Source organism: Colletotrichum godetiae (genome assembly GCF_030913485.1).
Source record: "Colletotrichum godetiae strain CBS 193.32 chromosome Unknown BDP55scaffold_65, whole genome shotgun sequence".
In the NCBI taxonomy this organism is placed as follows: domain Eukaryota; kingdom Fungi; phylum Ascomycota; class Sordariomycetes; order Glomerellales; family Glomerellaceae; genus Colletotrichum; species Colletotrichum godetiae.
The window spans coordinates 200885-227969 of NW_026851313.1; the positions used below are offsets into that span (position 1 = coordinate 200885).

At 51.0% G+C, this 27085-nt stretch overlaps 12 protein-coding genes across 12 annotated transcripts; 5 read left to right on the forward strand and 7 right to left on the reverse strand.

The window, feature by feature from the left end:
• Positions 1–17: 17 nt before the first annotated feature.
• BDP55DRAFT_637293 (acetyltransferase) lies at positions 18–637 on the reverse strand (the record flags this gene model as incomplete). Its single annotated transcript, XM_060572978.1, has 2 exons — positions 18–532; positions 607–637. The coding sequence occupies 2 exons, from the start codon at positions 635–637 to the stop codon at positions 18–20; spliced, it is 546 nt and encodes a 181-aa protein (XP_060423868.1).
• A 179-nt stretch (positions 638–816) lies between these two features.
• BDP55DRAFT_368784 (uncharacterized protein) lies at positions 817–1226 on the reverse strand. The gene is made up of 2 exons (XM_060567090.1): positions 1112–1226; positions 817–1050 (listed from the first exon to the last, which is right to left on the reverse strand). Exons 1-2 carry the CDS (start codon positions 1117–1119, stop codon positions 873–875), a joined length of 186 nt encoding a protein of 61 aa, XP_060423869.1. The 5' UTR covers positions 1120–1226; the 3' UTR covers positions 817–872.
• A 147-nt stretch (positions 1227–1373) lies between these two features.
• BDP55DRAFT_620798 (D-isomer specific 2-hydroxyacid dehydrogenase) lies at positions 1374–3290 on the forward strand. The gene is made up of 4 exons (XM_060571343.1): positions 1374–2200; positions 2259–2311; positions 2376–2457; positions 2515–3290. The coding sequence occupies exons 1-4, from the start codon at positions 1848–1850 to the stop codon at positions 3113–3115; spliced, it is 1089 nt and encodes a 362-aa protein (XP_060423870.1). The 5' UTR covers positions 1374–1847; the 3' UTR covers positions 3116–3290.
• Positions 3291–3563: 273 nt separating this feature from the next.
• Positions 3564–5253, reverse strand: BDP55DRAFT_697960 (major facilitator superfamily domain-containing protein; the record flags this gene model as incomplete). Its single annotated transcript, XM_060577740.1, has 5 exons — positions 3564–3687; positions 3741–4678; positions 4735–4985; positions 5049–5089; positions 5144–5253. 5 exons carry the CDS (start codon positions 5251–5253, stop codon positions 3564–3566), a joined length of 1464 nt encoding a protein of 487 aa, XP_060423871.1.
• A 1022-nt stretch (positions 5254–6275) lies between these two features.
• On the reverse strand, positions 6276–6827 carry BDP55DRAFT_772895 (uncharacterized protein; the record flags this gene model as incomplete). The annotated part of the gene is made up of 3 exons (XM_060581150.1): positions 6699–6827; positions 6498–6573; positions 6276–6434 (listed from the first exon to the last, which is right to left on the reverse strand). Exons 1-3 carry the CDS (start codon positions 6752–6754, stop codon positions 6276–6278), a joined length of 291 nt encoding a protein of 96 aa, XP_060423872.1. The 5' UTR covers positions 6755–6827.
• Positions 6828–7435: 608 nt separating this feature from the next.
• Positions 7436–9367, reverse strand: BDP55DRAFT_680828 (pectin lyase). Its single transcript, XM_060576139.1, has 2 exons — positions 8519–9367; positions 7436–8460 (listed from the first exon to the last, which is right to left on the reverse strand). Exons 1-2 carry the CDS (start codon positions 9062–9064, stop codon positions 7642–7644), a joined length of 1365 nt encoding a protein of 454 aa, XP_060423873.1. The 5' UTR covers positions 9065–9367; the 3' UTR covers positions 7436–7641.
• A 1772-nt stretch (positions 9368–11139) lies between these two features.
• BDP55DRAFT_720175 (uncharacterized protein) lies at positions 11140–12956 on the reverse strand (the record flags this gene model as incomplete). Its single annotated transcript, XM_060578459.1, has 5 exons — positions 11140–12129; positions 12187–12258; positions 12340–12437; positions 12523–12713; positions 12802–12956. The coding sequence occupies 5 exons, from the start codon at positions 12954–12956 to the stop codon at positions 11449–11451; spliced, it is 1197 nt and encodes a 398-aa protein (XP_060423874.1). The 3' UTR covers positions 11140–11448.
• A 2001-nt stretch (positions 12957–14957) lies between these two features.
• BDP55DRAFT_733615 (uncharacterized protein) lies at positions 14958–16831 on the forward strand (the record flags this gene model as incomplete). The annotated part of the gene is made up of 8 exons (XM_060580115.1): positions 14958–15242; positions 15383–15498; positions 15605–15719; positions 15769–15886; positions 15944–16208; positions 16293–16347; positions 16427–16570; positions 16649–16831. The coding sequence occupies 8 exons, from the start codon at positions 14958–14960 to the stop codon at positions 16829–16831; spliced, it is 1281 nt and encodes a 426-aa protein (XP_060423875.1).
• A 2484-nt stretch (positions 16832–19315) lies between these two features.
• Positions 19316–20767, forward strand: BDP55DRAFT_680835 (BIG4 precursor). Its single transcript, XM_060576140.1, has one exon. The coding sequence runs from the start codon at positions 19463–19465 to the stop codon at positions 20522–20524; it is 1062 nt and encodes a 353-aa protein (XP_060423876.1). The 5' UTR covers positions 19316–19462; the 3' UTR covers positions 20525–20767.
• Positions 20768–21813: 1046 nt separating this feature from the next.
• BDP55DRAFT_733617 (uncharacterized protein) lies at positions 21814–22221 on the forward strand (the record flags this gene model as incomplete). The annotated part of the gene is made up of 2 exons (XM_060580116.1): positions 21814–21979; positions 22049–22221. 2 exons carry the CDS (start codon positions 21814–21816, stop codon positions 22219–22221), a joined length of 339 nt encoding a protein of 112 aa, XP_060423877.1.
• Positions 22222–23028: 807 nt separating this feature from the next.
• BDP55DRAFT_733618 (acetyltransferase) lies at positions 23029–23793 on the forward strand (the record flags this gene model as incomplete). Its single annotated transcript, XM_060580117.1, has 1 exon — positions 23029–23793. The coding sequence occupies one exon, from the start codon at positions 23029–23031 to the stop codon at positions 23791–23793; it is 765 nt and encodes a 254-aa protein (XP_060423878.1).
• Positions 23794–23919: 126 nt separating this feature from the next.
• On the reverse strand, positions 23920–26080 carry BDP55DRAFT_368861 (general substrate transporter). Its single transcript, XM_060567091.1, has 4 exons — positions 25845–26080; positions 24914–25792; positions 24558–24855; positions 23920–24502 (listed from the first exon to the last, which is right to left on the reverse strand). Exons 1-4 carry the CDS (start codon positions 25859–25861, stop codon positions 24047–24049), a joined length of 1650 nt encoding a protein of 549 aa, XP_060423879.1. The 5' UTR covers positions 25862–26080; the 3' UTR covers positions 23920–24046.
• Positions 26081–27085: the final 1005 nt, after the last annotated feature.

A 27085-nucleotide genomic window follows, 5' to 3' on the forward strand; every position in this document is an offset into this window, starting at 1 on the left:
ATAGACACTGGCTCTTCTCACGAATCAAGCAAGCCAGCCAGCTTCGGCAAGGCGTCGCCATCGACGCGCATGCCAACCCAATCGTTCATGGCATTTGCGCCAATGGACTCGTAAAACTTGATACTCGGCTCATTCCACTTCAAGACGGACCACTCAAGCCTCCCGCCCTCCATGGCGACGACTTCCTTGGCCAGTTCGACGAGCAGCCGCTTGCCGTAGCCCTTTTTGCGCTCCGAGAGGCGCACGTAGAGGTCCTCGAGGTAGACGCCCGGCTTGGCACGCCAGGTGCTGTAGTTGTAAAAGTAGAGAGCCATGCCGACGCCCTCGCCACTCTCGTTAAAGAGGAGAAGGCATCGCGCGGGTTTGGAGGGGGATGTGGGCTCCGTTTGGGGCTTGCCTTGCGTGTAGGTTGTCTGGGAGGAGGGCGCAAAGGCGATTGTGGCGCCGAGGGTCTCTTCTGTTGCGAGGACGCTGTCGAGCTCGTGCTCGTAGTCTGCGAGCTCCTTGATGAGGCTTAGGATGGTGGGGATGTCTGGTGGGGTGTTAGTCCGTGGTCTGTCATCCTGGGAGTGGTGGTGGTGGTAGTGGGACGCTTCGTTCACTTACCCTCCCGGCGGGCGTGTCGGACAGATGCCATTTCAAGTCTACAAGATGGCCGATGATGTAAATCTAATGACTAAGATTGCGATATCGAGGACCAGCAGAGCCTCATATGTCGTGATCGCGAAGTGGTATTTGTACCTCTACTGTCTACTGCTCTGTATCCATAAGATGTTGAAAAGTGATTGTCAAGGGCGCGCCTCGTGTCATGTGGTGGGGAAGCTTTCATGCAAGTCCCCCTCAACTGCCACGGCAGAATCTAGTTGTGGTTCTCACCGCCTGCTTGAATGTTTCAAATGGACTCTCATGAGTATGCTCATTGTACTACAAAAGAGATAAATCATGATGAGTCTTAATGAGTGCCCAGGACATCTCATAAGAATGAAGATTCTCAACATAAAATCGCCAAGAGTATGGGGTGCGATTGTGGAGTTGAGCAGCCAGTTCATTCTTATCGTGAATTACAAAGCATCAGCGTTTCATTCCGAAAGACCCCGGTCGATTGGCTTACATTGTCATAGAACCTTCTCTCTTATTGAAAACTCAATGGCATTATCAGCCTCATAAAGGTATGAGGGCCGGCGTTTGGAGCGGGAGATGAGGTTGGTGCCCGGCGGGAGAACCGTATATCCAATACCGCAAGTCCCGCCCGTCGCCGACACCGGGCCGGGAGTGATTGATAAGTTTATGCTAAGTTGCTAACTCACTCGATGCCGCTTTACCATTGGACCCAGAGTATCCTTATCCTTGCCCAGTGATGATGACATGGACAATGTTGCCGCACGCCATTGACCCAACCGTCTGAACCCCGAAGACATCCTCTCCCCCACACACATTTCTACAGTGACAGAGTGGTACGAATTAAGGAACTTGGCTTAGTTTAATGGCTTCCCCCACCCCGGCCATCGGTCGCATCGGCGGCTTTCCGACCTGCCTGTTGCGCAATTCAACCCTGTGATGCGCAAACCGCCCCCCGCACCCACCGAATCCCATAAAGATGCCGATGGTGGGTTGGAAGAGCGAGGGTTGAGCTTTGAGAAGCTTGGCCTGCTTTGCTTTGCGATCATCAGCTGAAACGAAACCCCCAATCCCGTCGGAGCTTCTCAAACTCTCAACTCACACAACGGCTTTCGTCTCAACCCAAGTCCCTAAGCTTGCTTTATAAGCTATACGCCTAGCTTATCGACCACCCCGTCTCACTCTCAAGATCCCACTGAGGCGTTCCTCATAAAACACCAACCACATCAATGATCATGCTCCTCCCGCCGCCAAATAAGACCCTCAAGGGCCACAAGCTCCTCGTCCTCTCTCAGTTCCCGCTGCCGCAGGAGTGGCTCGACAGGGTGCACGCTGAGTTCCCCGATCTGAAGGTGGTGCATCACGAGCTGGCCTGGGCCGACAGGAAACCGAAGGAGACCTTCAACCACGACGAGTGGAAGGACGTGACTATCTTGCTGACTGGCAGCGCCTTGCCCGCCGTCGAGGACGCGCCGAAGCTACACTATGTTCAGCTCCAGAGCGCCGGCGCGAATCATATTCTCAAGGACCCGTTGTTCAAGGATACGGATGTGAGCTTTTGCACGGCGAATGGTGTCCACGGGTGAGATTGGTCTTTGGGATTCGTGGCTGGGAGTTTTTGACTGACGTGAGGACGGTAGACCTCAAATTTCTGAATGGATCATCACAACGTTCCTCTCATTCCAGCACAACCGTAAGAGAGAATTCACCAAAGCTATTAACGTATCGAAATCACTCACCTGACTTGGCCCCCCCAGTTCCTAAGTACATCGACAACTACCGCTCTGGCCACTGGCAGCGCGGCAACGACTTCGTAGAAGACGCAGTCGGCCGCACAATGTAAGAACCTCATCCACATCCAACCCAAGAACCCCCATTCTCACACAAACACCGCAGAGGCATCCTCGGCTACGGCAGCATCGGGAGACAAACCGCCCGCGTCGCCACCGCCCTCGGCTTCAAAGTCCACGCCTACACCCTCCACCCGCGCCCAACCCCCGAATCCAAGCGCGACGACTCCTACACGCCCCCGGGCCTCGGCGACCCGGAGGGCAAATTCCCCTCCAAATGGTTCTCGGGCGCCTCCAAGTCCGATCTGCACGCTTTCCTCGGCTCCGGGCTCGATTTACTCGTCGTCGCGACGCCGTTGACGGATAAGACGAGTCACTTGCTCTCGGCCGAGGAATTTGGCATCCTGGCGGAGAAGAAAACGTTTATCTCGAATATCGCGCGGGGTCCGATTATTAATACGGATGATTTGATTACGGCGCTGGAGGAGGGGACGATTCGGGGCGCGGCGCTGGATGTTACGGATCCGGAGCCGTTGCCTGATGGGCACCCGCTTTGGAAGGCGAAGAATTTGCTGATTACGCCGCATATTAGTGGGTTGTCTACGAGTTATGGGGAGAGGGTGCTTGGGATTCTGGAGCTGAATTTGAAGAGGTTGAGTGAGGGGAAGAAGCTTGCCAATCTTGTTAATAAGAGAGAGGGATATTAGGTCGCGTGCGAGAGGATGGGTTGCGGACTGCGGTGCGGGCATAGAGAGCTCAAGTCTGCAATGAATTGATGAAATCTAGAAGAATATCATTTGATGATGGCTCCGATTCAAGGCAATATGCGAGGGAATGACACTGGATCATCGCATACCATTGAGAGCTGCGTGGATTACTCTTAACCTCTCGAATGAATCTCAACTTACCCCTTTCCCCTGGCCTGCTCTCATCACCCCAAGACATTGTCTCCGTCGGGTACACATCACATCAAGCATCGCGACTCGCACTCCTCAGTTAAGTATTGATTATTAGTTGCCATTAGTGACGATCTTCAGATATGAGAGGAGACTTGGTTTACGGCGGCGATGCCGCACCTTTTGATCAACGGTCCTCACATAAAGTTAAATCGACTTCACCTCCTCCCCTCCCTCTGAGGCCACCATGAGAGCTCAATCAAACTGCAGCAACTCCAGGAATAGGTCCTTTCTGGTCAGATACCTCGTAGTTCGTTGGCGGGTGCCCTTCACTAGAGTCCGCAGTGCTACCATTGTCCTGAGTTTCACGAATCCTCTTTTCCCTAGAAAAAAGTCAGCTTCCAGTTTGTTCGTTCTTGCCATCGAGAATACTTACCCATGAGAACCTAGTAACACTCTCACAACCTGCGTCATGATAACCAGGAGAACCACCATGACGGCAGAGTACACATAACCCTTTGGAAACCTCGGGGCTTCGACAGTCGGGTACACAAACAGCGGTATCCACGCGTTTGTAGATGTGGCGATAGCCGTCATGAGGATCAAGGTCAACGCTCGCTCCTCGATGTTATGCTTGAGAATGATGTTGGCCCAGCCGTACAGCACTGAAGAGACTGCGACAGCAGAGTATGTGGTGCTGAACGCATACCACTTTGCGGCTTCCGGCACGTTCCAAACAGCCAATATTACCAGTCCCGAGAAGTTGATCGCCGATGCCAGGGTAATAGCAGCCGGACGCCCAATCCACAAGTCTGCGCTGAAGTTGATGAACAGCACAAAGAAGATTCCCAGCCCGGGGCTGATTGCAGCCAGGTTATTCATCTGGGCGGTGCTGTATCTACCGAGACTCTTGATCCACAACAAGAAGGCAGCGCTGTTCGCACTCGTGTTGAAGAAAAAGATATCCCAGATGATCAAGACGTAGAACCGCCAGTTTGTAAATACTCGTTTGAAGAGGCTCAGTGAGAAAGGCGTGCTCTTGACTGATGCGCCGGCCTTTTGCAGACGCGAGCGTGCGAGGTCAAGTTCGGACTCCTTCATGAGAAGCTTGTTTGGCTTTGCGGGCGTGCCGGGCCACACGAAGTACCCGATTACCGCCAGAGGTAGCGTAATGATTGCATTGATGATGAAGAGCCAGCGCCAGCCGGCTAGGCCGTGAGTCCCGTCGAGGTATGTCACTGCTGCGGCTTGTAGTAAGGATGCCGTCAGGATGCCGAGGGTTAGGCCGATGTAGAAGATGCCGCCTCTACGGCCGATTTCATCACTTCGATACCACGATCCGAGGACGAAGTGAACACCTGGGAAGTACGAGGCCTGGTTTGACTGTTAGCTTTGATTCAAGACGGCCGGGATAGAAGAGGGGAGCTCACTTCGAAGATGGCCACCATGAACCGATATGCCATGATTTCAGCGTAACTGTTGGCGCGATATTGGAGCAGAGTAAAAAGTCCCCAGCCGAGATCAAGGGTCGGTACGAGGACATGCATCGGTACTCTTGGGAACAGGTAGATGAACGGCAAAAGGCCGACTACATTGCCAACGACGAAGATGGTCTGGAATTGGACAAGCTCATTGCCGTGGAAGCCGAGCTCGTCGGCCATTCCAGAAACGTAGGCATTATCTGATGTTGTGTTAGCGGGAATTGGCAAAAGGGTGAAGTTCCTCTTGAAGGTGGATTGCTAACTGATGTTGATCTGGTCGATGTACTTGACCCAATAGATGATGCTGCGGGGGTATGGTCAGTCTTGACAAAGAGTATGTCAAAGAAACTAAACATACAAAGCGTAGGGCACGATGAGCAAGTCAAGTTTGAGAATCAGCTTCCTCTCCTCGGGGGTATCAGTCGGCGCAAACCAATGATACCAACGGCGAATCGGCAGAGTCGACATGGCGTATGAGTCTCAAAATGCACTTGGACTTGCAGCAGTATGAGACGAGACCGCCGAGTCTAACACATCATTTCTTTTCGTAATGGACATTTATCCTGATCAGTTTTAAGGAAACATCGACAAGCCTTGTGTTGAAGTCGTCAATGCCGCATGGGAGCACATCACCGGCAGGCATGGGTCGGGAGTCTCCCGACGAAAATCCAGACTTGCGCACCCATGGCGAGAAGTCCGGCAATAAAGAGGATGTAGTTATTCTTCCGATAGCTTATCTCGGCCTCGTGTCTCGATACTGTGGTTGGCTGATGACCATTCCTTTTGGATTCCGTTAGGACGTCTTGCTAGGGTGGTTGATGATGATGCCATCCTGCGCGACATTGCGCAAGCGGGTACGCGGCAGTTGGCTTTTGTCCGCGCAGAAATCTAAGTCCTAGTCAAGAGAGAATTTGCCGTACGTTTAGGATATTCAAGGCTTCGGTTTCTGTACCCTCGGTGCTGATTCTCTGCCCACTGTAGAAATACCAGGTTCATTGTAGATGGTATTACGGGCAGTTTTTCGAGTCGAAGGTGGTCCATCTGAACACCTCTTTAAACTTTGGACGGGGTTCACGACTTTGATGTGGCCGAAACAGGATTAAGCCAGGATTAGAGGCTCAGTACGAGACGTTGATAGCGGATCTTGGCAAGAACCTTTAAAGTCTATTTTCTATTGCTTGGCTCGACCTAAAATACTCGCCGTGTGGTTCCTCCTACGAAAAACCCATGGAAGCCGAAGATAAAAGCGGTATCGGCGACATCATAGGAATCGTCTGTCTAGCAGTTGATAGCTTTATGCAGCATAGAGTGCACAGTTGCGTAAAACCGATAGTTGGATTGTTTATAAACGCAACACAGATGTCCTCAAGTCAGTACCTTGGATCAAGAATATCAAGCTTCAGGCATGACTTAGGCTATGCTGTTTGAATTGAGACTTGGCACCAGAAACTGGGCTAGAGACTACAGCTCAGCTAAACTATTGAAGCCGCTTATTCACTGCCATTGGCACCGGCAGCGATGCAAGCGTTCGAGAAACCATCACCGTCCATCTCCTTGCCGGGAGAGTTGCAAACACGGTGACCGTCGTCGTCACCGAGTGTGCAGTCGGAGCAGAAGCTAGGGCAGACTTTGTTGGTCACAGCATCATTCTAGTCCGCCATCAGTATATTTCATCTTGAGAAACGGGGTTTGGGCGGTGAGTGGGAGCTTACAGGGAAGCCGAAGATAAATTGCCCGCTGCCAGAGGCAGTGATGCAGTGGAGGCGGGTGTGGTGCTTCGCGGTGACTCTGAGAACTTGTTAGCCACAGATTACTAGAGACCTGATATAGTGTGCCTTGTTGTTGGATAACAGAAGAAGTGACAAAGAAGGAATAAACGATTTGGATGAGATTGGAGAAAGTTAGTAGCTTACCCAGTTGCGGCAGCGAGGAAGAAAGCCATCATGGCGGTAACGGTAGAGAACTGCATTTTGAAGATGATTGAGTCTATTTTGGTTCAAAGAGAGTTTGATGAAGTGAGTGGTGAATTGTTGGAGTGATTGTTGACTGTTTGGTTGAATTGTGAGATGATGGAACGGGTGCTGAAGAGAGGATACTATAGACACTTAAATAGCCATTCCTTGGCACGCCGATATGTCAACACCATAGGGCTGAACATAGGTAGACGACTATATCCGGATTCCAGTGGTTTCGATGTTTTGGTACTGCCATAAGGCTGAGATGTGCGATGATCGTGTTCACGACTCGAGACTTAGATGAACTGAAGAACTTGACGCGGCCTAAGCCACGGCAAAGAGCGAAAGCGGGAGCGAGAGTGGGAACAAAAAGCAGTGAAACCCACGAATTGACGAGTAATTCTGCCATTGCTTTAAATCGCCCACAATTGAAGCTTTTGTCCCGGGAAATCGGAACCTGAAAAGCTTTGGTAATTCGGCTATGTTAAGTGTTCATCCCATGCCAAACTACGGATATTGTCCGCCGCCGTTAACTTATCTTAGGTACCTTACTTACCCAACCCACTACCTCAGGTAGATATCAAACCACATGAGCTAGTCATACGAGCTCTAAAGATTCATGATCCTGGCATGAATAGTGGTTTCAAAATAGGATTCTGATCGAATTAGGAAAGTATTCGCCCGGAGGAGACATTTGATGCAAAAGGCTGACATTTTCTACATAGCCCCAGGCCATAATGTATTTACAGAGGAAAAGTATACATGCATGGATCCGATGAATCCGAAATAATATCACAAAAGGGTGGGTAACGCAACATAATTGCCGTTACCCGTGATTGTGTGCACACCTCTCCCCTTTCTTGCTTCTGAGGCCGTTTATAGTTGATTTCAATCCTTCAACTTAGACACACTGAGAGTACCAGTCGTTGACAAGCTGGCACTTGCCGGAGGCACAGGTAGTGGCACCGGAGTAGCCCTGGCCACCGCACTGGCCGTAGAGTGCAACAGATCCAGAAGTCGCAGCCTCAGAAGCCTTGGGCGCAGCGGAGGTGGAAGCGGCGGGAGCGGCGGAGGGGGTAGCCACAACAGTGTCGGTGGTCTCATCAGCAGCCTCAGCTGTGGTATCGGAGGAAGAAGAGGAAGCGCTCAGCTTGCCCATGCCGGCGTTGCTGGGGACAGTGGTCTTAATCTCGCTGCCAGCTGCGGCACTGGCAATGTTGAAACCATCAAATTCGCTGAAGAAGGAGGTGTCGGTGTACTTGAACTCGTCGGTGGTGTCTTCGAAGACGTTGAGCTCGCAGGCTCTACCGAGCGCAGTCTTGCACTGAGCGGCGGCGGTCCCGTCGGGGGCGGTGAACAGCTTGCCCTGGTAGTCGGAAACGAGCTGCTTAACGTTGATGAAGGCGTTGCCCTCGAAGATACCGCGAGCCTTGGCGTCGCCACCCTCGATCGCGTGTCCCTTGGTGTCCTCCCAGACGTTGTTGACGGCGTGAAGCAGGGTGGCACCACTCAGGGCGGGACCACGGCCGGCAGTCATGTACACGTAGTTGTTCTTCATGGTGATCTGGTCATCCTCGCCAACCATCTCGAAAGTCCAGTAGTGGTATCCATCGCAGCCAGTGGAGAAGGTAGAGTTTCCGTTAATAAAGTTGTTAGACAGGGTGATGCGCTTGCTAGGAGTGAATCCGAACACGTAGTGCTGGCGTCCGGGGCGGGTAGTCTTGATTCAAGTCAGCTTCGAATTACAAATACTTAGATTATGGCAGCACTTTACTGACCGTGACATGGTCGACCCAGACAAGATCAGCGCCAGCGAAAGACAGGGCGTCACCTCCCCAAACGTACTTGTGGTTCAGGTCGGTAATCTCAATGTTCTGGATAATGACGTTGCTGCCTTGCATCCTCAAACCCTTACCCTTGATGACGCCCTTGTTACCGACACCGATGATGGTCTTGTTAGACCCGACGTCGATAGGCGTACGGGCGGCCTTGTACCAAGTGTCCGTCTCCTTGGTGGCGCTGCCGCAGTCGTCCAGGATAATTCTTTGGCAAGCGGCGCCGGTGCCCCAGTTGGCGCATGCCGTGCCGGTCTCCGTGCCCTCGGACTCGGTAAAGTCGTACTCCTGAGAAAGAGCAATGACACGGGGCTCGTCGTCGGTCAGGTACTTTGTCAGCTCGTCAATGTCCTTGGGCGTGACGGCGGCAATGCTTCCGCCGCCGGTAACTCCGGTCGCGAAGCCCTCCGCCTTTCCGGTCACGGTCTGAGCGGAAGTCAAATTGACAACGGCCGCCAAGACCGCCAAGATAGTTGAAGCCGACTTCATTATGTCCGTAAAAAGCGCGGAATCCACGGGGTTTAGTCGTAAGTGGAAAATGTTATCAAGATGAAGGGAAAGAGAATTTGAATGCAAATAATGAGTTTCGGAACTCAACGAATGGACAGACTTAAACAAGGCAATTCAAGATCAAGGTGGAAAAAAAAAAGAAAGACTTGAGCAGAAACAACTCAATAGCAATAGAGAATGGATTGAGAAAAACTGAGCCTCATCGAACCTGTGGAAGGACGCAGCCTCTGATAAAGCGTCGATGTCAGCCATTCGCCATACGCGAATACGGTACGTAAAGACGGTAGGCTCGCAAAGAGGAGCAGTCTTTCTACCTGGAACAGACTACGCCTGTCACTTTAATTTAACCGATAGATCGAATAGGTGTAAGTTGCTCCTTCAAGATCCCTTTGATTGGTTGATTACAGTCTTGCTGTGGTGCGTGCGCCCTACGCGCCCCCCCTGAATGCTGAATGGGACACAAAATCTGCTCGATTGAGAGTAGTGACGTCTCCTCCACGGCCCCATATGCCTAATGTAAGTAACTACGGAAGTTTCCTGTCAGGGGATATGCATCTGTTCTACTTTGGGCAAGTTAGTCGTGATTTGAGCCAACCCGCGCCACTTTTATTTCCGATGCGTGAACATTCTGGGACCTGGCTCGCACCGCAGAAGCCTGCGAATGCAAATTTTGGCAGCGCAATTATCTTAGCAACTTTAGGCAACCAGTTGGTGCCGTATAAATCCAATGGGGGTGCCGCTTTTGAAGGGCATTGAGGCTAGAGGGGCCGGCGACAAGAGCCACTGTATCCGTAAGTTGGGGGTTCGACAGCGGCGCTGCTCGGATTCGCTTTTCTTCGTGATTGGGCGCTCCCAGTAGCCGATGGCGGCGTCTTCATCAAGACTCGCCAGGCCGAGAAGCCGATATGAACGTGTACACGGTAGTATGTAAGAATTTCTCAGACTACATGTAACTAGACATTTGTATAGTCGACGTTTCTAACATACTTAATTTTAATGGCTTTCTGCTGATAGGCCACTCTCATTCACCCCCAACGCAACTCTTCGTCTCAACGTACTCCGCTAGCCATGGCCTTGGTGGACCACACGCGAACACCACATTGTAGTCTATGCTCACTGTTAAGTACGGATACTTGGTTCGTTACTTAGCGACTGACGTGCTTTTTGATCAAGCAACGGGGCAAGATCCAACGTTGGAGCGGGCCCATCAAACAGGAGCACTGGAGCAAGGAGTGGCGTAGACAGGGAGACGGGATATGTCCGAAGATTTGCAGATCTTTCCTGCACTATAAGAAACATGACTTGCACTATTTGCGCGCGCTGAAGCTTGCTTTTGGGATCGACTGCGTTGCTGTTAGGTACATGTAGCAGATACATTACCAGTGCGACTACTAAGTCAGAATTATGAATTCCGCAATGCCACGTACATGTTATGTGTGAATACCCGAGTGGCTAACAAAAGCATGCAGTGTATGCTAATTAGACCAAGCCCCGACGGATAATTACTGTCGTTACTTAAAGTACTTGGTGCATCTTGCTGACGGCCTGGGCATGAGCGCTAAGGCAGGTTTGCAGCCGCGCCTAAATTGGTGCGCCTCCTTTGTCGACATTGAAGCTGTGAAGAGGGTATGTTTGCAGCCATCTGAATTTCTCCAGTCATGTCACTTCTACTGGTCGCAAGGCAAGTGTCAACCTCTGCATGCAGACTCAACTTGCGTTTTCAGCGACGCAGAAGTCCATATATCAAAGGATTATCGGCTTTCTCGCGGTGTCAATAATGTATTTTGCACAGAGTCATACCGATCTTGACAGTACCAAGGCACATGCGAGTACGAGAGGCGTATTTGGAACAATATCTAGACCATTATCAAGCCCACTGCTAGAACTAAGCGGAAACCTTTCACATTTTGAATCGCTACCGAAGCTGAAGATCGATATACCCTTGATCTAGAAGTCAACGTTTCATCTCTTATTGCCTATGACTATACCTCAATCTTGGTGCACGTCGGCAACTATTAGACATCGATATCGAGAATCATTTCCGCGACAAGGGTCAAATTCAAACTTCGGTTTTGCATTCTTCTGCTAATGCTAGGAATGGTAGCAAACCATTCCAAAAGGGCAAAATCATGGTCCAACGGCCTAGTGCTGATGGGATTCAATTCAAAGAATCGCACACCTCCATCGGGGGCTCCCAAGGCAGTGTGCAAGGGCTTCACATCCAAAAAACATCCGACTAAGACGTTCGCCGCTTCTTTCTTCAATGATCGATAGCTAACTAAACTATCTGCGCACTGTGTCTGATATCTTACCCTGCCATCAAAGCCAGTCTTGGTCAGTGCAGTAACATGGCTTCTGTGCCCTCAGGCCAGCGACGTCGGCACCATAAAGTTCGGGTCCTCGTTGAAGATAGCGTTCATGAACCCCTCGCTAGCGGGATGCAGGACCTCCAGCTGGGTGATGGCGACCTGAAGCTTGCCCTCGATGAAAAGCTGGCGGTTAGCGGGATCGGTGCTGGAGGTATAAAAGCTCAGGTACGCGAGCGTCGAGTTGATGCCGCTGTACGCGTCGGCCTGCTCCTGCAGCATGCTGCTGAGCGTGCCGGCGGCTTGAATGGCGCCTTGGATTTTTTTGTCGATATCGTCGACCTGTCCCACGATGGTGGTGACGAAGTCAATTAGCCGGGCTTCCTTCTCGTTTTCCATCTCAAGGGATTCGTAGTTCTCCCACAGCGCCTGCCACGCCGTGTGGAGGGTGTCAGCCTTGTGTGCGACGAATGCCAGGGTGGCCCATCCGTATAGGGGCATCCAGCCGAAGCTCACACCGATACTGATGGCGACGCCCGTCGCTGTCTTCCAGTCATCGTACTTGCTGTTGTAGTCTCCCAGCGCCTGACTGAGATTCTTCATGGCTTCGTCGTAGTCGGCGTTGAGGTAGGCCAAGTAGCCGTTCACTGTCTTGTCGTCGAACGTGAGTGGGGTCTTGCTGTACTTTGGGATTAGTTTCTCGAGGCTTTTGGCGAAGGGTGTAGTGTCGGCTTTAAACTACGCCGAATTAGCTTGAGAACAGACAAAGTCGCAACCTTGGGCTCTCCAAAGTACCTTGAGTAGCGCGGTAACGATGTTTGTAGCTTCAGCAGATTTCTTGACGGCCGTTTGTTCAAGCAATCCCAGCTATCCACGAGCAGCGCTCTGGGCGCGAGTGAAGGCATCGTCCAGATCAGCCGCAGTCTTGTACTTTGGGTCACACAGGACCATTAGCTGAGCGTGCAGGCCCATGGCGGGGACCTCCTTGGCCTGGAGGTTTTCCAAGGTATCTTCGGTCCAGGTTTTGGCCACAGTGCCAGCCTGAACTATTTCAAATTAGGAACTGCTGAGAGCACGGTTGAGGCAAGTTGAAGACTATAGACTGTTGATAAACAGCAATGACAAACCCACCAATCTGGAACAGGTTGTCATCGTAGAAGGCTCCGCAAGTCATCCCTATACCGACCATCATGTTTTTGGTGTCGTCGTAGATGGATTTGTCGACAGCCTCGAGACGCTTGAATGCATCTTTGGAGATTTTCTTATCGAATTCGTCATTCGTTGGGGGAAGTTCTTGCCACTCAGGACATAGGCCTTGAGGTCTTGATGGAGCGTAGAGTCAGCTTATAGACGTTCCATGATTCTTGAGGGCGAAACCAACTGAAATACGCCTTGCTCTGAAGGAGAAACTTTACCTGCTGCTTCTCTTGCTCTTTGGTCTTAGCGAGGGACGGTGCCGCGGGAGTCAGCAGGACGCGATCCGTCGAAGCTGCAAGCTTCTCCAAAGAAACCTTGAGCGCGATTTCCCCGTTCGTGGTGGGATTCCACTCAGGAACCGGAGTCATTGTGGCGGTCGCAGCAGATGCCATTCTAGTTAGAACGAAGCGCAGCTGGAAATCCCGAGAGTGTACGTTATTCAGAATCCGTGGCAAATGCGGTAATATGTATGAAAGCACTTAGGTAGCGCAAACCCTGGTCGACCTCAGATGGCGTTGGTGGTCTTTATATATTTTTGTCACATGGTCTGTCTAGGTAATGCACAAATTGTGGAAAACAGAGGCGTCCCTTCGACGAAACTCTGGCTTGCTTCGACATGAGTGACTCAGAGCCATTGTTGCACATGCCTTGGACAGATGCGGGATACACCTCTGTCGCCATCCTTTGTTTCGAACAGTGACGTGGCGGAGGAATGCAGGCTGCGGTCAGTCTAGACCAGAGATGTTAACGAACATTATCAGCCTTTGCTTCTTGGCCGTTCTATCGGCGAAGGAATTACCAAGAGCGCCTACTACCGTTTTGAGTCGTAAGCTGAGCTTTTAGTCGGCTGGACGAGACCGTGGTAATCTTCAGCCTTCGCTCCTATCGCTTGAAATGGGTTGCTGTCATTTCGGAAGGTTTGGACATCGTGCCCTGCGAGGAGAGGTATTCGGTTTCGTCCCTATCCAGGGATAACGCAGATTCATTGCGGGACGAGAACTCCCGGGGCTTGAGACATGAAGGCCATGTAGCATACCGGCGGGCAGTCACTAGCGCTGGTCCACATATCTTCGCATATATTTGATGTTCCCAAACGTCTTCTCCGTGCAGCATCACCGCCGCTTTCGATGCTAGTAGTTGGCCAAGATTTGACTCAGGATTCAGCTCTGAGGTTGAATCCACGTACCAAACGATTCCCCCCATGGATGCCGAGCAGGTCAAAACTTGCAAGGAAAAGAGGCTCCATAGGTGGAATCGATCCCTGGCCTTCAGTTAAGTCTCCCTGGTGGGAGGTCTATTGACTCAGAGGCAATCGTGATGGGGTCATGTGTAAATTAGTCTGAGTTGCACGAAAGCAACAGTGGCAGCCATCGTCTAGGTATTTTGACACGTTCACCTCGCAGGTGTTACACCATCTACATCTCACCGCTCTGTCGACTTTGGGACATCAGACCAGAATACTGCGTTGAGCAATGCCAGATACCTACATGAGAGACCGTGACTTAGCTCAGAACTCATTTATGAGAAGACGAATCATTGGCAAAGATGATATCACCAAAATTGCAGCGGTTTACGCCTCCTTGCTTCTTTCCCCTCGGTTCCCTTCTCGGGCCCTTGCAATTCTAACCAGCAAGCCTTGTGCTGCATCTCCTACAAAACCTCAGGGTTCCCATCAAGTCAACCAACAGACCCTATCCCCTGTTGCCAACCCCATCCCCAATATCGATCATCAACCCCGTCCTCAAATCCATTTTGCAATCCAGTCTCCAAACATGGCCGATTGATCTCCAAAATTCCAGATCGTCATTGATGGCCCAGCTGGGATAGTGTTCTCGTCATTTCCCAGCACCGATTTAGCAGGCGGGCAACTGAGCACCATCATACTATCAAATGTTCGGAGCAAGTACAACATGTAAGTTCATTACGCAAGAATCGGCATGTCTGGCTCGAGACCGATATCCCCATTGATGTATAATTCCAAGTTCCAACAAGCTGCGCTTCACGGCAGACGGTAAAACACTCCTTGATGACCAGACGACGCTGGAGTACTACATGACCCTTACAACAGAGGTAAGAGCTTTCCAAACCGCATTAGCATCAGGCCACCAGTTGGCTCAACTACCTATATCCAAGACGAATCAAAGGACTAAATAGTGTCTTTCCAGGGTAATGCAATTCTCAAAGCTTCTGCCACACCGCCCCCGCCCGCACTCGTAGCAGCCTCGGTTCCCGCTGCTGCTGCTGCTGCAGATGTTCCGTACCCGGCTCCAGCAACCACAGGTCCGGGTGTCTCAACCTTCTTGGTGAAGGTACTTGACAGCACCCATCCTGTAGCTCCGCTCCAGCCAATTCCCGAAACAAATGCCACCATGGCAAAGGTTCTGGAGCAGGCCAAACAAGCCAGATTCCTCGACCGCGGCATACTGCCAACCTTTGCTGATTCGACTCTGGCCGCACTGGGATCAAACTATGCGGCGAGCGCTGGTACCAGCGGTTATAAGGAGCCCGGCGAGCCCACCGGGATGCAGTGGGATTCGGTGCTGAAAAACAATCGGGCCCTCCACGGCTACTACACAGACTTTGACAAGGGAATTCTGGTGAAGGCGCTCAAGCAGGCATTCAGGCTGCGAGGCATCGCCACCCCTGGAATCTCGGTAGCAACGGTTCCTCCGATTACACCCCCTGCAGATGCATCTAATAAAGTCGCCATTCCATAAACCGAACCGGTGAGTCGCTTCCTGTCCTCCACACCGGATGGCCTTGTCGGGCAGGCCTGACTGGATTATTTGTACAGCCCAAGTGCAATCCTTCGATTCCGCCTTTCTATATCTACAACACTGCCTCGGTCTCCTTAACCGAAATACGACAGCAGAATCAGCGTTCACTCATCAAAGAAGGCTTCAACTCCTTGTCGGTCTCGGGAGCCTGTACGTGTAACCCTTTCTGCAATTGGCCTTGCATATATAACATACACACAATAGACGAATGCTTGAACTCCGACACTAACAACTAAAAGTGGTGGGGGAGCCAAGATTCCTCTTACCGTGTTTGCCGCCTTCGACGAGGAGCATGCTTGGAGTCAACAGGATAATCAGAGTACCGATGTCGACTCTCTCGCCGTGACTTACAATGTCAGTGTGTAACCTCAACAATGGCTGGCTAAGCTAACAGTGACACAAGCTGCCGCGCATTGTGATTGAATTGGACGCAGACAGTCTAGAAATGAACCCGGAGTGCAGTTTGGACGCAAAGGCCGCATCAACTACAGATGAAGTTGCACTTTTTCACCGCAAGTACGGTACATTGCGGATGATAAATGACTTTAAGCAGTACCCATGCTTAAACCCAATTCTAGGAATTGTCTTTGCCACTTCTTTCACTTTGGGAGGTTACTTGCACAGCTCCCGTAATGTTACCAAGAATGAGCTGGCCACCCTTGACCAAGTCAAAGATACCACCCGCACAGCCGCAGGCTTGAGCATCCAGACTCCGTCTGTCAGTGCATCTATTGGCATAGCATCTACTAGCGGTACGGGGTCGCAGGCAGGAGGTACATCTCTCAATCAAGGGGCTCGGCTCACCTGGGATGCTAATGGTGGAAACACGCTTCTCGCATCCAAGTTCGTATTTCTCCAGCAGACAATGCCTCCAGAATCTCCTTTTAATATTTCAGATGATTCTGTAATCTAATATTTGACTTTCAGTCCCACCGACTGGGTTAGCACAGTCAAAGACTACCGTCTCTGGCGTTTGATGGATGTAAGACGCCACTCCCTGTCTCTCGGATCAAGTTCTACATCTCACAAGCCCTTCACATCTAATCGATACTACAATACAGCAACAACGAGTCGTTCAGCTCGACGGCCTGATCCGGGACCTCGACAGTGTCGCGTACAGCAATTTAAACGACCCCTCCGCTTCATCCGATGCGGGCAAGGACCCTATCAAAGACCCCGATTTCAATGCCCGCATTCGTCTCGCTGTTGGTGACGCTGCATCAAATTCCGATGACGGCAATAACGTGCTGATCAAGAAGATATCGGACTATTACCGAAGCTAGCAGTACGACGCAATGCCCGCGTCTGCCGTGTATAACCTGTATAGCCAGTTCCTGGCCCAGAACTACCCTGATTCGGATGCGGCGAAGATTCCGGTGGGCATTAAGTTTAGTGGACTAACCCTAGATCAAATTGTCTACTTCGGTCTCTTCATGGCTAGTAAGGGAAACCTCAAGTTTAACTGAGTCGGGCTAAGTCCACCGCACATGCTGTGAGGCTAAGAAGGAAGCGAGGCCGGGAATTCTTTGGAAACGGTTGCGCAGAGTTTTGTAACTAGTACATCTAGTTCACAATATTGGATGGAGCACATAATGAGTTTTTGAATGCTTTATAGAGATGATTTTCAGGCGCTTCTTCCGGAGGGAAGATGATGATGTGTGCCTGATGAGTTGGCGGCTAGGGGCGTCGGCGACGTGACAGCCCAATCCTGCTACACTCCAGTGGCGCTATATGAATGTCATCATACACGATAACAGAGTTCGTATCGATATTTTGCCGATGCAGGAACTATAGTGGGCGTGTCCAGGATCTATCTTGTTATCATGAAATGTTCAAGAAAGTCGCCGGTTCTTCCATCCTCTCTGGGAGCCCCAAAGCTTGGAGTTTCCAACATAGACCCGATTAGTCAACAACGGAGGAAGACTTTGCCACAAGTGCCCAAGATCATTTGTCAATGTTGCACTGAGGCAGAAACTTTGGAACGTTGTTACTTGTTGTGCCTCCCTGTCTCGCGTTGACTTGGCGGATCCAGGAATCCTACATTATCATTATCCCCAAGGGCACCCTGACCTTAAAACGATATTGTCGTCTCGAGGAGCATTCGTCCTCTGTATTTAGGCGCAGGCAACCACACTTTCACAATACCGTGGTCAACGTAAAGTGGACAAAAATGGCACTAGAATAAAGCTCATCAATATCGACGCATATACCGTCCAACGCCGTCTCGTGACCTGTACCAGCATACTTCCTGCACTTGTACCATGTAGACAAACTCCACATGTAGCTCGCCACAAGCTGGGTGAATTATCTTCTAAGACTGGGCAAAGCTTTCTGTCTTAGCCTCCAAGCTTATGAGCACGAGCTGAGGACGACGATACTAAACTTGGATCCATGCGGCCCGCTGTCTCCCATTTCTGTGGAACGGGAATGCCTGTCGGCCCATCTTGAAGTGTGGCAGTGTTAGACAGGACCACTAGACGACTGACTGTTCGTCTAGAGGCTGAAACCTTCAACAAGGGTGGCCCTCATCGCTCCCATGTTGGTGAAACAGGAGCAGCCAATCGGTTCTCGGCCATAGCACAAAATGGGGCCTCGGAATGTAAAGGTGGCCTTTTCTCCATTGCTCTTCCTCACACATGGCGTTAGTGAAGATCTCGGAAGAAAACTGCATGTTACTTGGATGTTTACAGATCAGCGGTGAAGCTCATTGCTGTGGGCAGCATTTCTCTACGCGTTCCCTCAGGCCTGCTCCACGAGTACGTGAGCATACAAACGCTCTTGTGCCGATAGCCAGGCAAGTGCGTTCAATGACTTGAATTCAACCTGTTAGATTGCATCAATATCAGAATTTCCCAACACTTTATGGCATATCACGGGGCCACCGAAAGGTGTTTGCCTTGTCAGAATAGCCAAGTTATCGGCTTCCGAACGAGTCAAGTTGTTGAGTTCATCCGGATCGTGGCTTGCCAAGGCGACATATTCAGGGGGTTACGAGGACATCGGGCTCCTTTATGCGTTTACAAATGCCTTGGGTACGACACATAGCTTTGACAAGTCGCTTATTGGTGTCTACTAGGTTGACAGCCCGCCGCCAGCGGAGAAGTCCAGTCCGCATAATGCGGGCTATTCCTTGATGCGCCACCGAGTTTAAAAGTTCGTGATAGGGCTTAGCATCAGCCTAGTTATCATGGGGAAATGGGGTCTAGTGCCCTTCTCCCCTACATTAAGCAGGGAGACGGTCACAAGGCCGCTTCGAGGCCTTCCTGGTTACAATATGGGGCACATGCTGCGTGAGCTAGAGGAAGTCTATTTTTGCACTGACGCTACTTTCCATCTCCGCTTGGTTCTCTTGCAGCGGAGAGCGTATTTATCCTCTGAGTAACAAGTCATTGACTTCAAGAGCTTCAATTGGGAGAAGGCAAAGTCTCGAGTCCAGTGAACTTCAGGAGTCATAGCAGTGGCTGAACACTCAGGCGATGTACTTCGCCGGCGACACTGTAAATTAGACTGCCTTCTGATTTTTTCGGAGAGCTTTTCCGAGTGTGCATGGATTGTGGTTGTCAAGCGTTGCCGGTGTAGATCCTCGTCCCGCCTGGCCGGTTTCAGAAGTAAAGAATTGGGTTCTACAGTCTACTTAACATGTATGCTAAGAATGTCCACAATAACCTTGTTAATTCACTTCACGATGCAGAAATACGGACTTGGCAGCTGAGAATAGCATCGGGCACTCGGCCTTTGTACTGCCAAAGAGTCCGCTCGGCGCCGACTCTCATGGGAGAGGCTGGCCTTACTTGGCCAGGAGTAATATGGATTCAATCAAGAGGCTAAGCGAGGTGACAGTTCGCCATCATCAAATCGAATATTGAGTAATGATCAGGATGGTCGCACTTGGAACAGGAGCAGGTCTAGTGGCATCATGGCACTTATAAAAGATTCTTCATTTTCCTCGAAAAATGTTGTCCTTCTCATCATCACATCACACGGATCAGTCTTCCATCGCAACAACGAGTTGTACTTCCTTCTTTTTTCGTGCTTTTTAGTCACTCACTTAGGAACTTTCCTACCACTTTCACTTATCACCAATCTTTTGAATCAAGATGGCCGCTATCGGAGCAGTTGCAACCCTCGGCGTCGCTATGGGCAATGTCGCCACCTTTTTGGGACTTGTCTCATCGGGCATTGGCATCATGTCGGCGATCAACACGAAGCCTAAGGAGGTTGACTTCTATACTATCCGCATGGAAATCGGAGACAACCAAGATGCCGCGGGCAACCCTCCTTCCATCATCCTGTCCGACTTCTCTAACACCCAGATCTTTGGTGTCTTTGAGGGAAACAGTGACAAGCCCGAGGATCAGTGCCGCAACAATGGTGACCTGGAGCTGTTCAAGGGCCTCAAGAACGCCGAGGCGCCTATTCAGAGCTTCAAGACCAACAATGGCTTCAACCTCAAGTCTCTCGACATCCAGCCTGGTGGCAATGCTATTTGTGTCTCCAACATCATTCTCAAGGGCAGCGATACCCAGGCGAGACGTGACGAGGTCTTCATCCCCGTTGGTGATTTGGGATTCCAGTGCGGCCGTGAGTGGAACTGGGGTGCCGTGCTTAACGGTGTTCGCCAGCGCTGCATCTGGCTCGACGGTCAACCCGACGGCACCAACAAGCCCATCCAGTCCCTGCACCTCGACATGGAGAACCTCGCCGGCATTTTCAACAAGGGAAAGAACGACACACTGGCCAAGACCACCTTCGAGCAGGCTTGCAAGTACATAACCGATAACGTTGGACAGATCGCCAACCGCAACAGCTGCAAGGAGTCCTTCGGCAAGCGATCTCTTTCTGGCAAGAACCAGACCATCGACAGTGTTCCCTTCCTTGAAGAGCTCTCTGGCTTCTTCAATGGCAAGGAAGAGACGCTGACCAAGTTTGCTGGTGCTCCGTTCATCACCTCCGACAACAAGATCTGGGACGCCGCCAAGAAAGCCTTCACTGATGTTTCTCCTAAGAACGTTCCCGCTAAGCTTTCCCGACACTTCGCACGCATGGAGCAGAAGAGGGGGTTGGCTTCTACCCTGAAGGGCGAGCGCTGCGAGTATGCTGTCAATGGAGCATCCCCGGAGTGCAAGGTTGTCAAGGAATTTGCCGTTGGCTCTGCTTGATTTCGGACATTTGATTCTGTGCTATATCAGGAGATTTTCTTGTCTTTGTTTAGCCTCGTAGATTGTTTGTTTAGATTTCTCGAATGAAGCTTCAAGTTTTAGCAACCAATGTTGAATCTTGGGTCCCGTGAGGTAGTGATTCATTCACTCACACCCTGCCAAAGGTCATCTTCTGCGTGTGACCGGTGGAAAGTGAGATATGGGAAAACTAATAAGCTCTATCGGAGCTCTAGCAATCTGCAAGTGAAGTAAGATTCAGGTGACGCTCCTTTCGGATTAAAAATTGCAATTAACCTTGAAATGGCAGGGAAGAGGGCAGGGATGCTCCAGTAGGACTTCCAGTTCGGGTTGTGGGGTGCCTACACCATCAAGGACTCAACACAGGAGTTGATCAATTGCTTGGGCAGAAATATTCTCATCAGGTACTATGGTAATTGCCAGGAATAAGCCGCAGAACGTTTCACTTGGCTTAGTGCCACAGAGTCATTGAGCTGCAGTCGAACAACTTCCCTTGAAGCTTTCATTCAATGTTAGTAGGTAAGTGCGCCAAAGTGAAGTCTTCGAATCTAGCGATGGCCGATTTTCATGGTGTCACATTACGAGAAAATACATCTCGTTTATTGTAACCAAGTAGAGAATCTCACGTCAGCTTCAATTGCATGGTTCAGAGCTTTTCATTCTCTTTCATGTTCAGCTGAGCAAGTTATTAGACGCGAGAAATTCAGCGAAGGGATCAACATCCATCGTGGCTAGCCGCTGGGGAGCCGAGTCAGTAGCTAGCTGCCATTCGGGCTCACGAGGGTATGTTATACTCCTGGTTCAACCATAATCACGACCAAGCGGGACAAAACTTCTCTTGAAAGGTAACCTTAGGTTCTGACAGGGTAGATAACCCCCCCTGCGACGTCAACCCCCATGGGGATTAGAGTCTGGGGGTTGTCTAACTTGGCGAGGCAGGCAACTAGACTTTTGTCTTGGCAAGTAAGCCGCCAATGCTTCACATCGCAGCGGTCAAGGCCTCAAAATATGAGAACGATTGTAGGCCGGTCACGATTGAAATGATTATGGGGCAGCTCCGACTAGGCAGCCATTTTAGGCTCTCGTTGCTGAAGGTTTGCTGATACTTCAACCTCGACGATATCGAGGAAGGAGTCAAGGACAAGTATAAGTACCATAACTCTCGGGTGCAATTCTCACGATCGTAGAAGTCACCTCATTCAGCTCGCATCTCCTCACTCATTAACTCATCGATCCTTAAGGTTTAAGCGACAATCACCAACCCATTCAAAATGGTCTCCCTCAAGAACTTCGTTCTCGCATCTTTCGCTGGCTCTGCACTAGCCTGCGTCGATTTCGTCGCGAGCATCAACAATTTCCAATATGCCACTATTACCCTTACAGACAATGGTCAAAAAGTTTGCAGCGTCAATGGATACGGCGACGCTAACGGCTGGCGTGAGTTGACTCTATCGAGCTCTGACTTGATGACGTTACGGCAATAGCTAATTATGACTCTAATGTCAGGTCTAAACTGTCGATCTGGATACTCAGCATACATGCGCTTTCGTGACGATGTTGTTGAGTACTCTGCTCCTCATGGCTCATGGACCTTTGCGACAAAGTGCGAATACATGGCTGCACCTGGCGCTGGTGCTGCTGGTATCAATGTTTGCACTGCCAGAGTTTTCGGCTGCTAGTTAATGGCTCAACCTTCTGGAAATAGGGATGTAATCAATTGGAGAACAATGAACCTGCTATGAAGTTGGTGTTACGGATAGCGCCGGCATGGCCTCGAGAGAAAACTACATGACGACTGGCTGATGCAAGGCATATTGAATCTTAAAGGCAACAGTCGTTCCGATGCTCAATGTAAAGTTATCTATGCTTCATGGAAGAATTCGTCCTTGCTCAAACAGTTTGTTGAAGATGAAAATTGGCAGAGCCTAAACATTATGGGCATTCCAAGCCTCAATTAGGATTTCGTATCTGCATTAGACACTGCCTACCACTTTGTGGTTGGAACAGACTGCCCTTTTGACTTAGACCTAGTTCTTACTTATCTCAGTCACTGACAGGTCATCAGAGCTCAAGTTGTCATTTAACGCCGCATTCTCCTAGGATGGATCCATCATGGCAATTGATAAGAGTTAAGTCAGCTCCGGCACTAGTCGGAACATGGAGTTGACGACTAAAATTGGGGGCTCGCCTCCGAGATGCGGAGTCTAGTGGGCCATGCCAACTCTATGACATTGGATGATTTATGCGCTCATGTTCAACTTGGGCTGTCCGTCTCTCGTGCTAGAAAGGAAGAGCTTGGCAACGTTGCTAACTTTTTCAGTGTAGACACTTTGTCCACGTTGCTTCGTTCTTTGCAGATATCGCAGACTGTCAACCCAACTTGAGACTCCTTGGAACCTTGTGTAATAACGCCATCTCAAAGCCCACAGAACCCAGACTTTACCCCGCCATTCGAAGTCTGTAGCCCCGATTACCCCGCAGCAACTATGGCAAGCACCATCGACGCAGGGCAGAACTCTGATGTGCGCATCGAAGTCATCTCGCAGCCCGGAGACTTCACTCAAGTCACCGAGGTCGTCCGCGACGCGTTCGGCCATCAAGCCCGCGATGGTGTCTATCTGTCCATGAACCCCGGCTGGGATACACCCGAAGGTGTGGCTCGTGGGGCCGGCCGCATGGCTCAGCGCTTCAACACCGTCAACAAGAACAACAAGGGCGAGCCCAACGTTGTGTTCCTCAAGGCCACCGTTCCGGATCCCGAGAATGCCGGCCAGCACAGAATCGTCGGCATGGCCATCTGGGCACAGCAATCCGCCGTCGAAGGTCACGGCGACCAACCCCCGAAAGACTTGATCAAGGATCTCGGCCTTGAGTCCATCTTCCCGGGGAACGAAGCCGAGCAGCGATACGCCGCTGCTTGTATGGGATCACTCCACAAGCGACGCGAAGAGGTTATCGCAGAGAAAGCGACGGCGGCTGAGCCGGCAGTTTTCGTGCTGGACATGTGCGGCGTGGATCCCAAGTTCCAGGGTAAGGGCATCGCCAAGAAACTGGTTCAGTGGGGTCTCGATGAGGCACAGCGACGTGGCGGGCTTGAGCTACTTCTCGAGGCGTCAAGTATGGGTAGACACGTGTACTCCAAGTTGGGTTTCAAACAAGAAGGCCCGGAGATCGATTATGACGTTGAAGAGCAGTTTGCGCACCGAGATAGGCCTTCGAATATTTTCATGAGAACTGGGGACGGCCAGTAACGGTTTGAAACAGCACATGGAAGTAGTCTTGGTTTCTCAACATAGCTCGGATGATAATTACCTCGAATGATACTTATCGTTAAGTTGAAGTACTGTGAAGGTCTTGAACAGAGGGCATTCTAGGTCGGATTGATACGTGTTTATGTATCAAATACGCCAAAGGTAAAGTTCTATGAGTTCGCACATTTAAACATGTACAATGGTATTACTACAGAGGTTTTATGATCACAAGAGAATATAGGACTACAAGGATTCAAACCGCGTTGGATGTAGTTTCCTGCTTGGTATGATGCTCAGAGAAAGGCCTCTCGTCGCCTGACTTTTCTTTCGGGTTGCTGTTATCGGTGTGGACCGACGCCCTCTGGAAAGCAGACTCCTCTTTGTCCTTTCGAGTGATGTAACCTGGCGGAACCCACTTGGTGGAGGAGTAGGGCTTAACACTTGGATCGCTGTACATCCTGTCGACGTTCTCGAGGGACAGCATCTTCGTCTCGTAGAGGAAGAACCATACGAGGAAAGCGGCGGCCAAGTTACAACCAGCAAAGACGAAACCGTACGCGAATGAGATCCCATTCGTAGCAAAGGGCGTGAGGAATGAGATGAGGAAGTTACCCAACCAGTTGCCGGCCGTTGCGAGAGATGCCTGCTTAGCTCTGGTTCGGAGAGGGAAAGTCTCTCCAATGACGCACCATGCCATAGGTCCCCAAGTCTATACCATATTTGTAAGTAAAAAGAAGCGTCTAAGTTGACAGGGGCAAGCTTACGCTAGCGAAAGAAGCAATGAACATGCAAGCCGAGACGATCATGACGATGCCGCTGGTTGCGCTGGTTTCGGGAGGAAGGGCAGTGCCGACGGAGGCGAAGATTGTAAGCCAGGCAAATTGCCACAGAGCACCGATGAACATAGGCCAACGTCTACCGTATCTTTCAACGGCATAGAGACCATAGAATGTGCACACAACGTTGACGGCACCGAGAATAAGTTGAACCATGATGGGATCATCAATACCGGCTGACTCGAAGATCTGTGCTCCGTAGTAGAAGAAGTAGTTGATACCGGTCCTATGATAGATATTAGAAGCTGTTCTCATATGTTGGAAAGTGAGGTGTCGCGACGTACCACTGCTGCAGGAAATGAATGCAGATACCCAGGATAGTCCGATAGACAGTCTTGGGGATTCCAGAGGATCCAGTGAAACACTCGAGCCAGGTACCGTATCCCGTCTTGGATTCTTCTTCGATGACCTTGAACATTTCCTGGAGATCCTTTTCGACGGTCTCGTTGTGCGGATCGTCCTTAAGGCCTCGGAGACGCGCCATGGACATGCGAGCGCCTTCCCAGTCCTGACGACCTGCAAGCCATCGAGGAGATTCGGGGACGACGAGGATTCCCAAGCCCAAAGGCAGGGAAAAGCCAATACCAAGACCAATAACGATGCGCCATGAAGCGTCGGACTCTTGAATATTGCGAACGCCGAAGTTGATCAAGTTGGAAATGAGAATACCGAAGGTGATGAGAAGCTGGTATGAAGCGACGACAGCGCCACGAATCTCGCGGGGAGAGCACTCAGACTGGAACATGGGCACACCAATAGACAGGTTGCCAACTCCCAAACCAGCGACGAATCGACCCATCATCATGTGAACCCAAGAGTTCATGGCTGAGATCTGAATGATGTTTCCAATGATGAAGACACCAACACCAAAACTCAAACTCCTTCGTCGACCCCACCAGTCGGCTGTGTAGGCACCTGAGAGCGCACCAATAAGAGTACCGATACTCATGAGCGAGACCATGAGAGACTGGGTGATGGGAACCCATTGTGGAATACCATCAGCGTCTGGAGCGCCGGTGGCGAAGCGTCTCTTGAAGTCCGTAAACAGAAGCATGGATGAGATTTGACCGGTATCGTAACCGAAAAGGAAGCCCCCTATGCTGGTGATAACACCGAGCAAAAGCGACTCGATACCGCAGTCGGCGCCATTGATGCGGATGGACCTAACCAGGGAATTAGTTACTGTGAGAAGAACCCGTAGTATTTTATTCTTACTTCTTGCCCAAGCCCATGATTTCAGAAGCTCGTGGACGCTATGGATCTCTTGAAAGTGGGTGGGTTGTGGAGTAGTCCGTAAGGGAGCAGGAGCTCTTCGCTCAAGGACTCATGCAGATATCCTAATAGTCCAGTGAAGGAGTCGCGGAGATAAGAGGAAGGGACGTTTCAAGCTCGTAGTGTAGGAGCAAGGGAGCTTGGGAAGTGCTGCTCATGTCTCTCGAGTATGCACCATGATGGTTTTATACTGCAGCCGCATCCTGCCACTTCGCAGATGTGGACAAACCAGTCGGCTGACCGACTACAATGATTGGAAACGATCCTATGACGTTGCCCCAGAGGCCGACTCGGTCCTATCCTTTCTCCATACTGGGGCGTAGACCAGCAAGGTTGATTAAGGCTTGATAGAAGGTGTGGGAAGACCTTGGGAAGTATCCTGGCTTGTTGTATCCATACATGGACATAGTCCACTTTCATCCCACGCCATCATCTGGGGGAGACAGGAAAGGCGCCACCCACGCGACCGACGGCCGGAAGCCCCATGCATCGACAATCCGGGGTTGGAAGGGCGCCGCGCATTCCATCAAGGCGGGATTTGGTGTGAGCGAGTCGTGCGAGCTACAGAGGTCGCAGTGCCAACGAGCTGACAACTTCAGGTCGGACAATAGACACGCAGGACAGGTCAAAAAGCACCTGTTCGTGGGGCTCACCCCGTCGACAATGGTTGGGAGACTTGAGGGTGAGGCTTTAGATCGGCTGCTTGGCCCCCGTCATTGCCGACAGCGAGGCAGGGGTACGCGGACATTGGCATACGGAATCGATTTGTGAAGCCAAGACACCGGCTTATGCTGCCAAGGTAAGTCCACGGTGGGAGGCCAAGCTCTCAACGCGCGACCGAGTCTCCCTGGAACCTGTGCCAGACTGGTGATTCTTACACCTAAATGGATGTCAAAGTGTGCTCAACGCCCTTCTAAGCCATGCAATAGGCGAAGGCGGAACGCGGCAACGTGGGGCCGACTTTGCACAACGCAACGTCTTGGAAGTGAACACCAGAAATAAAAAGTAATGACGATCCCCAGACCCTCACGTGCGAGTCAGACAGCGGCGCGTCCGACCTGTTACTACTTGAGCCTTGCAAGTCTATCGCGCTGTACAACGCAGCCGGGTCACTGGCTGGCTCCGAGACATAGTGTGACGTGCCTAGACTGTGAGTGCAACGCGTTCTACCTAAATTGGCCGCG

What these genes read in the sequence shown, in the direction of transcription:
- BDP55DRAFT_680835 (XM_060576140.1), top strand. Translation starts at nt 19,463, where the DNA reads ATGGCCGCTATCGGAGCAGTTGCAACCCTCGGCGTCGCTATGGGCAAT.
- BDP55DRAFT_368861 (XM_060567091.1), bottom strand. An exon ending in ATTCATTTCCTGCAGCAGTG is followed by an intron (nt 24,856 to 24,913) that starts GTACGTCGCGAC and finishes TATCTATCATAG; the next exon opens with GACCGGTATCAACTACTTCT. An exon ending in TCATTGCTTCTTTCGCTAGC is followed by an intron (nt 24,503 to 24,557) that starts GTAAGCTTGCCC and finishes AATATGGTATAG; the next exon opens with ACTTGGGGACCTATGGCATG.
- BDP55DRAFT_680828 (XM_060576139.1), bottom strand. Translation starts at nt 9,064, where the DNA reads ATGAAGTCGGCTTCAACTATCTTGGCGGTCTTGGCGGCCGTTGTCAAT. An exon ending in TCTGGGTCGACCATGTCACG is followed by an intron (nt 8,461 to 8,518) that starts GTCAGTAAAGTG and finishes ACTTGAATCAAG; the next exon opens with ACTACCCGCCCCGGACGCCA.
- BDP55DRAFT_620798 (XM_060571343.1), top strand. Translation starts at nt 1,848, where the DNA reads ATGATCATGCTCCTCCCGCCGCCAAATAAGACCCTCAAGGGCCACAAG. An exon ending in ACGGCGAATGGTGTCCACGG is followed by an intron (nt 2,201 to 2,258) that starts GTGAGATTGGTC and finishes TGAGGACGGTAG; the next exon opens with ACCTCAAATTTCTGAATGGA. An exon ending in CCTCTCATTCCAGCACAACC is followed by an intron (nt 2,312 to 2,375) that starts GTAAGAGAGAAT and finishes TGGCCCCCCCAG; the next exon opens with TTCCTAAGTACATCGACAAC.